A 12172-nucleotide genomic window follows, 5' to 3' on the forward strand; every position below is an offset into this window, starting at 1 on the left:
AAGGGCTGTGCGTTGCACAGATCTGAAAATTGTAATGAAAACTTCTGTTCAATTATACAAATCATATTTCATTAAGTTATTAATAAAAGTCAACTTTATTTGATGTGTGACACACAATATGGTTTTCATTCTGCTAGATCTACAGCAGATGTCCTTACAGTTATATCTCATAGGATTAGCGAATCTCTCGACAGATGCAAACTTTCTAGGGCAATTGGTCTTGACATATCAAAAGCCTTTGATAGGGCATGGCATAAAGGTTTACTTCACAAGATCTCTGGCTATGGTATAGCTGGAAAGGTCTTCTCAATTATCAAATCATTCCTTTCTGTTAGGTTCATAAAATAGTTGATGGATAGAAATCAGAAGCTCACAGTATTAATGCTGGAGTCCCTCAGGGTTTCATCTTGGGCCCAACTCTCTTCCTGATTTGCATTAATGATCTTCCAAATCACATTCTTACATCATTCGTAGACATTTATGCTGATGACACTACCATCTATGGTAGCACATCTAAGACCGTAAATGACCAAGTTCTCTTCGATTCTCTCTCCTTTGATCTTGAGCATGTGGTACAATGGGGAAAGGAGTGGCTGGTTACTTCTAATGCATCTAAAACCAAGCTTCTATCTTTACATCATCAATGCTCTGATCCCCATCTGGCATCAATTGAAATGAATGGCTCTCGTCTTGAGGAGGCCTCATGTTTTGACAAGCTTCTGGGTTTGACCTTTACTCTTGATTTGAAATGGAACACGTACATCAAATCTGTTGCCAAAGTCACTGGATAAATGGTGGGATCCTTCTATCGATACAGTAGATATCTCACTACTGATGCAATTCTCTATCTATATAAGAGCCAAGTTTGTCCAAGGATGGAGTACTGTTGCCACATCTGGGCAGGAGCTGCCAGAAAGGACTTATCTTGCCTTGATAGAGTTCAAAATAGACTTCATAGCCTCATAGGAGATGTCCTTTTTTCTTCCCTGCAACCTCTATCTCACAGAAGAGATGTAGCGAGTTTGTCTTTGCTTTATCATTATTTTCATGGCAAGTGCTCGACTGAGCTTTAGTCTATGGTCCTCCCTCACCAAACTTTCACAAGAAACACTCGTCTAGCTGAAAACACTATCAATAATTCCCCCCACTCTTTATCTGTGCCTAAACCTAAACGTAGATTCCATGAACAAAGCTTCTTTCTTAGAACTGTAGCAGTATCAGAATTTTGGGGACAATCGCAGGCGAAGTCGCCATTTTGAATATACACCTATCTTTCTATCAGATTTTAATAATAGTAAAACGTAATTTAAACCCGTAAATTTTATTTCAATAAAACGAGCAAAGACCAAATTTTAATATCATAAAAGCTTTAATAGAGAAATAAACAATTTTATTTATTTTTCCGTCGATTTCTTCACTTAAGTGACACTTAACATTCGAACAATAACATTACTTGAATCTTACGATAATTATTTTAACGGCAAAATAAAGAACTTACCTGGTTAATGAGTAAGATATGCTTTCTTTTAATCTTCCTGTATGAGAATTTATTCATATTTATGTATTATAATCCATGTATTTTTAAATGGAAGGATTTTTCCAACACACGGCGACGACGGCGTGTCTTTAAAGCAAGTTGTAACGACACAGGAAGTGAAAAATTATCTCTTACTTATGTACGGAGGCCTATAAGTGTAAAAAAAAACCACTAATTCAGAAACCTTAATAATCTCGATATTGGATTATATTCCTTCAAATTTTCCACTTTTAAAGGTTTTCGGAGGCGCTGAAAACATAAATAAACATTTATATATACGGCAAACGAAACTAATAGTTTCCAAGATAAAAAATTTTACAAATGGTCACAAAGTGGGGGGTCACTTTTCTATAATGATGTGACGTCAAATGGGCACCCACTTTATGGCCACATTGCAATGAACAGATTGACGGTAGCAGTACGTTTTTGCCTGACTTAAGGGAGATAACTTGTCCGGTTTTTTTTATTTTTGTGCCTTGACGCTATCGTAGACAAAATCTGATAGTTTTCATTTTTTCATTAACACGGATTACTATATGACGCAGATGTTCAATGGTATTTTTCTTTTTTTAATATCTTAAAGAAATACCTGAATATTTTTTTTATTATACTATAAATCTGCATTACCCGAATTCGTCTTTGTTTTTTTATATATCGAAAAAAAGGAAACCAGGAATTAAATATAATTATATAAACTGATGGACTATTAATTACTGGAACATTCTAAACAAAACTTAAGCTTCCACGTAAAAAAAAAAAAACAAAAAAAAAACACGTGGTTATCGAAAAAAGAAGGATTTAAATTTTGGACTTTACCGGTAAATTACCAGATAAGTGATATTTTTTTGTTGTTTTAAATTTGAGTATTTTATTTATTCATGTTTTATCTTCAATTTGTGATATATAAAACGTTTCAAGCAAAATTAATTATAAAATTTCTCATAGACATTCCAAAATGGGGGGGTGAATTTATAAAACAACGTTTGTCTAAAATATTATATTTAGTTTATCGGAAAGAGCATAAAATTTTACATTCACCCTGAAAAAAACGTAACAATTGAACGAATAGGAAAATTTTGATAGATTTTTAAAGTTTAAAAATTGAAAAATATTCATCTCATAAAAATCAATTGATTTCACTACGTAACAAAATGGCTTCCCAGAACGCACGCACGCACTTTGTAAACAATGATTTTTAAACAATGAAAAATAATATTTCTATTATTTTTTAAACAACTTAAATAGTTTATTTTGGAAGCATATTCTATAAAGAAAATAAATAACCCACTTTAGAAAGAGAAATTACGAGTTTTCTATATTTTAATCGCAGTTTTCTGTTAGGGGTGTCAAAAATTCCCCCAAAATTCTGATACTGCTACTGCACGCCTGTGGAACTGTCTTCTGCTTTTCAGCTGACTACAATATAGTTGTCTTCAAGTCCATTGTAAACAAGTTCTTGATAAGCCGTTCCCCTTAAGTTAACAAATTTACTGAATTTCCATTACTGACAATTACTATATTATCCAATTGACTACTGTACACTCTTCAACCCTTATCCTCGAGTGGCCCCCGGGCCTTGATAAGTGGTGATGCCTATGAAAAAAAAAATGTGTATTATAGAAAGGTTCATTGAGAAATGTTATAAGCATTTAAATGTATAACTTTATACACTTGTTTACAGTCAGCATAAATCAGCAGGCAACAATGAAGGGATTCCAGCAATGTGTGTGTATGTATGTATGTCTCACGCTTTGTAAGTGTTCGTATGCATATGACTGTGTGATTGGATGAGTTGAGAATTGTAGCAATTAAATGGAAATGTGTAATATTTATATTAGCACTGTCTGAGTTTTTTATCTCAACTGTTTATTGACGGAAAAATCTGGCCTTATATGGGGTTGAGATAGCTCCGGGAGGGACATTTTGAATAAATTCATAAAATCATCTGCTTGGTTCAAAATATAGTGATTTTAATTCAGATGGATGCATAAAACTCTGCAGATGGCCGTGCACAATTTTCATTTTGGACACTGAAAGGGTAAACTTTGTTTCTATAAATTCCTTCAGTCACGCTCTATCTGAAACTTGCTATTGGTATTTTGGATGCCTTATATGCTCAGCTTCTCAGGTGGGTTGACCATGTACAATGTGCCACCTCCTGCATCAACTCAACATGCATGGATACCCCAGGCATGAGAGTGTGTAGAAGATAAGGAAAACCTGCCTTCAGTGAATATGAAGTGACTGGACTGTGTGCAACATAACTGGTATCAGCCATATGGATTGAACCACATGGATAGCAGGTATGAAACATTACATATACACTAGTAAAATAATGACTTGTGTTTAACTGAATCATTTCAAAAACTAACTAAACCAACAGTAAGAAATTCAAATAACAAATATTGTTGAGAAAAATAAATTTTTACCATTTTTTTGTAATAAGATTGAAAAAGGCAATAAAACCTGTTATTGGGTAAAAATAGAAATAAGTAATAATTGCCATACCACCCATGCTTCACATTAAACTTGACCTTATGTTGCATTCGACCTTCATGGGGAGGAAGGTGAATAATAATCAAAAGGGAGAAAGGAGAAGAGAGATATTTGATATATATATATATATATATATATATATCAAAAATACTGAATCAACGAATCATTAGTGGTATAGTACACTACTAAAACTGTGTCATTGAGCACACAATGACATAACAGAAGGGAAATAACATAAATAAAGAAGGAGTAAGAGTAGTAGTGAGAGGGGATAAATGATGTAAAAAATAAAAGGGGGAGGGAGGGAAGAGAGGATAAAAATTACACTTATTGTAGACACAGGGCAATTAAATTGAGGAAAGAATACGTCTGTTGGTCTTTCATTGGATAATCTCACCTCTGAGGAGAAACATTAGTCATTTGTTGTATTCTTTTCCTTTCACAAAATGTCACAAAGTCTGTATTCTGTAGTCATAAGTTTCCAATCTTGAAGTTAGTGTATCCTCATCCCTCTTTACAATAAGTTTTGTATCCTGTCCTGCCTGCTTGTCTCTAGTTATCAACCTTCCCCCATGTTAGGCATGTCATGAGCACCACAATGACACTCAAGGCCGGTCAATAGAGATGACAAAAACATGTCCTGTTCAAATGAAAGCAATTTACTTGAAAATGTATGATGTCATAAAATGATTTTTATTTTTTCAAAAGAGAGAGGATAGTAGAGAGAGAAGAAAGTGAGGCAGAGACATCTATTATGACATCACAATGTGTATTAACAGAACCAGTTATGTATTGTTCTAAGTACAGCTAAAACCAAGTGTTAAAGTATTTGTAACTCTAAGTAACCCTGAAAAATATGTGGTAAATTGAGATTGGTTTTAATTAAAAAATTTCCTATCCATATAAAAATACTTGTTATATATATTATTAAATATTTATAACTTTACCCACCAAAACAGTTCATGGGTGGTCCAGTGTGTATATAAAATTTAAGACAACTCTCTGAAGAAAATAAAATGGATGAATAGATAACTGCAAAAATAAGAAATATGAAAAAAAAAAAAAAAAAAAAAAAAAAAGTATGGTTAATACTTAATTTCACCAGTGGTCGGTTAACTTCTAATTTTGAGCTATTCTGTTGTAATGGAACTGATGAATCTTTCTGGAAAACAAACAAAATTCCAGGTTGATCAGATAAATAAAACTCAGAGTATTTGTAACAGACACTGTAATGTATAGTATTTAAATAAAATAACTTTTTAAAGACCTATGGTTTTTGATGCTATATGTATTATCTATATATTAATACAATAGCGTGTGTGTTATTTTCTGTGTCACGCTTACATCCGAGTTGTTTGATTGTTATGTACTTCCATTTCTTGTCATGAATAATTTTACCAAGAATTTGTCATAAGTTTTGGTTTCGGTTTCGATTATAGCTGATGGCACTCAAGTCATTTAATTTTTTTATAAGTAATTTTATTAAGAATTCTTCATAATTTTGGTTTCAGTTTCGATTATAGCTGATCGCACTCAAGTCATTTAATTTTTTTATAAGTAATTTCATTAAGAATTCTTCATCATTTTGGTTTCAGTTTCAGTTATAATTGATTACACTTAAGTCATCTATTTTTTTTATAAATAATTTTACCAAGAATGCCTCATAAGTTTTGGTTTAAAAATAATTTTATCAAGAATTCTTCATAAGTCTTGGTTTCGGTTTTAGCTGGTGGTACCTTAGTAATCTATTTTTTTTATGAATAATTTTATCAAGAATCCTCATAAGTTTTGGTTTTGATTTTGATTATAGCTGAAGGAACTAAAGCTATATGTATATATATATGAGGGGTGTGCAATAAGTAATGCCCCTGACCCACTTCCCATAGCATTAGAGCAACGAAACTTGGCACCGTTATTAGTCTTTCTCTACATAGGAACCACCCAGAGTTATGCATTTCTCCCATCGTTTGATGCAGCTCTGGAGAACGTTTTTGTAGAACACCCCAGGTTGGTCCTCCAACCACGATGTGACTTCAGAAATCAAGGCTGCATGATCTGGGAAACGTTTTGAAAGTCAGAGGGTGCAAGGTCAGGAGAGTAGGGAAGATGGGGGAGGATTTCATAACCACACGCCCATGCTTCTGATCTGGCGACATGCGAGTTGTGGACCGGAGCGTTGTCCTGCAGGAGGAGGGTACCTTTGCTGATCTTGCCCTGCCTCTTGATTTTGATAGCTTCCCTTAATTTCCTCAAAAGTGAAGCATAATAGGCTCCTGTAATTGTGGTATCCTTTGCCAGGAAATCTGTCATCACTACTCCGTCCTGGTCCCAGAAGACTGTGAGCATGGCCTTGCCAGCGGAGGGCTGCACCCTTGCCTTCTTTGGAGGTGGTGAGTCCAAGTGCTTCCACTGCATTGACTGGGCTTTGGTCTCTGGATCATAGTGATGGACCCAGGCTTCATCCTGTGTAATCAGTTATTTGAAAAACTTTGACTCATCTTTTTGGCACATCTCCAAATTCATCCTCGAGCACTCAACGCGTTCTCGCTTCTGGAATGGTGTGAGTAACCTGGGAACACATCTGGCAGACACCTTATGCATATGCAAATGGTCATGAATAATAGTTTACACAGACCCTGTACTAATCTGGACATCTTGAGCTATTTGGCGAATAGTAATGTGTCGATCTTCCAAAATGGCAGCCTCAACTTGACGGACAGATGCCTCATCAATGGCAGAAGGAGGGTGACCAGGTCTGGGAGCTGTTTCCACAGATTTCTGGCCATGTTTGAATTCATGATGCCAGCGTTTTACAAGGTCATATGATGGGGCATTATCACCATAAGTTTCTTTTATTTCATCAGAAGTATCCTGTGTGTGCGTCCTTTCAAATACAAAAACTGGATCACTGCTCCACATTCACACCTGACTCAGTTCAAACACCTGTAAAACAGAAACCACAATTATTTCAGAGCTGTAATTTGTCACATAACCCATAGAGATATAAATCATTGCACATGCAAAAGTTAAGCTAGATCAGACAACTGGAAGTGAGTCAGGAGCATTACTTATTGCACGCTCCTCGTGTATATATATATATATATATATATATATATATATATATATATATATATTCATAAGTTTGGGATTCAGTTTCAATTCAAGCTGATGAATCCAAGTCATATAGATATATTTTTATTTTTGAAATCGCAACTTTATAATATATAAAAAATCGATAGAACATTAACTCTATTATAATATATACAAAATCTGCAAGAATTAAAATATCATATTTAAGTGTACTTTACGACCAGGCTTTGTCGGGCATTCATGCCAGCTTAGATAAATATTTTTGCAGTTTTAACAAAAAGGCTACAATAATATCAGAGTGTCTCCATTTACACTGAACATCTACAGAATGCCAACATCAATATATTACATATGAATGAGACCCCTGTGGAATTTTCACAGGTCCCGCTAGTTATTATTATACTAAATGTGAGTTCATCAAGACTTTTTTCTATATACTTTCTAAAATTTCTTGATATCTGTGAATATTTAGAGAAATAGTGATTCTTATTTAATTTACATATATTGTGCAAACCACAAAAATGTATGTAAATTAGATTGTAAAATAAGTATCTTACTTCTATTAATAATAATAATAATAAGGTAAACTGAATTATTTGTTTTATTTATATAAAAGAAATGCTCTGTGCCAGTTTATAAATTTTTAGATTGAAATCAAAGTAGAATAAATGATAATAGTGCTTGTGGCCCTATTACTGCTAAGCTCTACTCATGCACACATGTAATAGCAATACTTGTGTGTACTCAGTAGACGGTAGTCATTCTTTCATGCCTATAATGTTAAATAAGATAATGTGTGTCTATTCATTCTTTTGATATAAATTAGAATGCAAGATAAATTTTTATCAGAAATTCTGTTGGGTATATTTTAGAGTTTCCAACTTACTTTTAGTCATATTTCAGAAGAATTGTAAATCATGTGCAATCAAATATAATAGCAACATGAGACGAGATGTGAACAGAAAATAAAATTTAAATTCAAGGTATGTGATGTCATTCAGTTCTAATCAGATGTGATCATAAAACATAACTAATTTTGTTCAGGATAGACTATTTTTATTCGATGTAAATTGTTTCCAAGATTTTTAATCTTTTGATGGAGATTTGTTTAGAATTCGAGTATAGTTTATTAAAAAATATCTAATGTTGTAATTATTGTGTACATTACCAACGTGCTAGCTTAAAAAACTTTGCCTTGATAGATAACATGTAAGCCTATTGGATACAGTTTTCATAGTATAATCGATATAGGATGTCCTGAATTTATTATTCATTTTGAGATTGTCAAAAGTATTAATAGTTTAATATTTTTCAATACCACATCTTTTAAAACAATATGATATATCTTTTTTATACGTTTGATACCAAAGTTGTATACTGTTCTATTTTTTTTTTTTTTTTCATAATATCAAAGTGGAAAATTCTGTTATTTTAACACCCTTATAATACGTATAGATAATATGGATAGTTATTCTCTTTCCTATTAGATTCATTTAACATCACTGTTCTCTTGTCCAGGGATCAGACGATTTTTAATATTTCACAAGCGCACTCTCCAATTCTTACAGTTCAATGTGTCAACTCTTTCTAAATTCCACTTTGTACAGTCTTGTCTAATGACTTGCTTCTAAGTTTTCCTTGGCTGGCCTAACCTCCCTGTGATGAATGTTATAAATTACCATAACGGCATAACTGATTTACTCTTAGGATAACCTCCATGCTGGTCAAATGTAGTGCTTTTAGCAAATCCTCCAACCTAATGTGTTAGGTATGGTCAGCATTCACATTGCAAATCCAGTTAATCACGGATCTGTTATTGTGTTGGAGTCAAGTAAAAAATGACTAGATGAGGGCCTGAGATTCATTGCCATATAATATGATACTCTTGACACTAATGCTGTACGACTTTACAAGGATTTAAAGGAGAAAATTTTGCTGATGCTGTCTTCACTTTTCTGGTTATACTTATTATTTCATTGAATAGTCCTGCTTAAGGACAAATCAAATCTTATAAAAGATTCTACAGATTTTTATATTTTTACATTTTCAATTTCATCAAAAAAAAATGTATCGTTTTGATGTTCACTAATTTTTCATTGAGTGAATTCGTTTTGTTATATAAGCTTACTTTGTTTTTTTGTTTGAATTTAACATTTTAGTGCCTCTGCTCTCTATTGTCCAATGTCCAGCTACAACTTCTTCCTGTTGTCCACTCAATGTTTCCACAATGAAACTAAACAATTGTCTCAATTGTCTAGTGTGAGATTCAAACCCACAATGGCATAAAATATTGATATGGATTAAGTCAAACATTTTATCCACATGGCCAAACAAGTTTATTTTGCCTTTTTAACATACTTTTAAATGATCTACAATTGTTTAAAAAAAAATTTTTTAAATTAATAAAATATTTTTAAATTCTTATTAATATATATTAGTGTAAATTTGTCAAAAAATGTTATCCAATATAAATAAATAAAAATGGAAAAAGGTTTCACTTCAAAGTAAACAATGCATCAAATACATGTAATGATTTGACATAAAATGTAAGTGATATGTTGTTTGGTTGGTTAAAAGGGAATGCTAAAAATGTCAATGTTGGTTTCTAATGTTATTTTATAAAACATGTATATATAACAAAATATGACAGTGCAAATGACAAATGCTGAGTATTTATTAATAACTGTTTATAAAATATACAAATACCTAAAACAGTTTGTGGGTGTTTGCAGATTACTATATACACATTATTAAAAAATGTTATGCTATATCATAGAATGAAATAATTATAAGCAATTCTGATCTTAAGATAGGTGGAAAAAAATTAGCATTTATTCATTTAAATAGTAAGAATTAATTTTTTTTTGTAGAAATAATATTTACAATTTTCTGCATTTGGATTCCTTTCATACTTTATTTGTTCTGTTAATGTTTTACATATTAAAATAAATCTTTTTGGAAGAGTGGGGGGGGGGTCAAATGACATAATAGTTACTCACATTCTAGAGTTAACCAATCAAGTTCAACTCCTGTCAGATCTTTTCGTGTTCACATATGGATTGGAAAAGTACAAATTCTTATCCACTTTCATTTGTATGACTTATTTGCATTAAAATAAATTATTGCATTTTAAATGTTTTTATATATGAGTACAATTTATAATATAGTAGCTGTATTTTCCCAGTGTTGCCTCAGTGGCAGGTTTAGAAAAATATTGGCTGTTAACATTATTATTTTGAATCAGATTTTTAAAAATGTCACATTTAAACCAGAAGAATTCTCAGTCATATAAAACTGATCAAGAGGGAGTTTACCTAGACCAACCTTTATCCATTAACAATGGATATTTCCAGCTATCCTTACTCTAGCTTGAAGTAGCTCAAGTGTTAATTTAACATTCTTTGTGAGTATGTTTTAAGGTTTGGTATAATTTATGATATGTTATAAATAAAGAGTTATTTGATAGTGCTGCCAAAATAAATATTTTCTGCAAATAATTAAGGTTACTGAAATAGAAAAAAAAAAGAAAAAGAAACAAAAGACGAAACTTTTAGTCCACATTTGGATATGTGACGAAATGTTAGTGATCGAAAAATGAAAACCCATTGTTTTTAGAAAGAAAATATGTATTAAATGCTTTCATAATCATAGTTTATGGAAAAACAAATGAAGTATCGGTTTATTCTTTGTGTACAAAGAATAAACGCTAGCATAATTAATGTTTTTTATTATTTTGATAAATTAAAAAATATAGAATCTAAATTGCTATTGTACAAAAATGAAAGTGATTAAGATAAAAAATAAAACTAATTCCAATTTATTTAAACCATAATTTAAAATCAAAATATAATTTGTTTTTAACGATAAATTCACAAGTCAGGTATATAAATATTTTATATTTTTACTTATAATCAGAACAATGAAAGCTGAATAAAAGGAAGTAGTAATTTAAATAAAATCAAAGAGTAATTCCATAGACTACAAAATTATGATGCGGTTTTAAAATGTCTCCGTAACAAAGGCAACAATCTCATTTGCTCATTTGACAATAAGTTTGAATACGTGTTTGCATTTTGGGTCAAATTAACCCCAGTTTGGAAGTTATTTTTCATTGGTGTGTCACAATTAAGTTTGAAATAGCGTTTTCATCAGTAAACATGCATGTTGAATTGATAAAAAAAGTCCAAATTTTACTGAAGTATTGAAATTAAAGTTTTCCTTAGAACTGATGAATACCGTTAAATTTTTGTGCAAAAAAAAGGTTTTCTTCAGCTTGCAATATTCTCGGCACATGCAAAAAGATGATGCCTTTTCTTTTTCTGTTTTAATGTTCATAGAAAATCCGTCTTTTTTCTTTCCACTGAATTCACCATACAAAATGTTCTCGCCAATAAATACTGGCTTATTATATGCCTAAATTTGACTGTGTCTTAATTTGCATATGCCACTTTTTTGTTTCCTATCAGTTGCATTTCAAGCTAGTGTCGGCGACTTTTTACAATATACACACGCCACCCTTGGACACTTGTATATCGATTGTTCAATCTTCTAAATAAATAAAAATATTTTCTGTAAAAATTTCAGTGAAACTATTAGTGTGCAGCAAAATAATAGTAATTCCCCACTCTTTAATTATAGTATTAACCTTGTACAAGTAGATATTATATAATATAGATAGATATAGATAAATAAAAAAAAAATCTATTGAAAATAATAAAAAAAAAAAAAAATTTCGTCTTCCTTGGAAAATTATTTTGAATTTGTTTATTTCCCCATAGGTATTGGTAAATTATCACTTTGTCTTTAATGATTTGTTTACAACAAATTATTTTAAAATGGCTTCAATATATTTGACACTTTTTGGAAAGGAAAAAAAATGTCATATCTTGACCAATAATTAATGTATTCTTCATGGTGTCCTTTGAGAGATGCCTAAACATTAGTTTGATTCTGGAAATCAGTTCTAGGTTTTCATGGAGTTGAGTCCTCCTACCAATATGACCTCTGTATATTCACTCTCTCCATGCATTGTTTGACAACAGTGGACAG

The 12172-nt window shown here is 31.7% G+C and overlaps 2 protein-coding genes across 3 annotated transcripts in view; one reads left to right on the forward strand and one right to left on the reverse strand.

Moving 5' to 3' along the window:
* LOC145276905 (uncharacterized) overlaps nucleotides 1-12172 on the reverse strand; it is a 148098-nt gene that overhangs the window by 49939 nt on the left and 85987 nt on the right. Inside the window, exon 1 of one of the 2 annotated variants that reach the window (XM_080128366.1) lies at nucleotides 4431-5044. The exons of the other annotated variant lie outside the window; for it this stretch is intronic. Within the exon in view, the coding sequence (XP_079984492.1) occupies nucleotides 4431-4453 (23 nt within the window). The 5' untranslated portion in view covers nucleotides 4454-5044. Of the gene's footprint in view, nucleotides 1-4430; nucleotides 5045-12172 lie in introns of those variants that run through there. 2 annotated transcript variants of the gene reach the window in all.
* Nucleotides 1-12172, forward strand: part of LOC145276904 (uncharacterized) — a 167838-nt gene that overhangs the window by 30036 nt on the left and 125630 nt on the right. The gene's annotated exons all lie outside the window — the stretch shown is intronic.

This window comes from Euprymna scolopes, chromosome 5 (genome assembly GCF_053919585.1).
Source record: "Euprymna scolopes isolate OS-2025 chromosome 5, ASM5391958v1, whole genome shotgun sequence".
Taxonomy (NCBI): Eukaryota; Metazoa; Mollusca; class Cephalopoda; order Sepiida; family Sepiolidae; genus Euprymna; species Euprymna scolopes.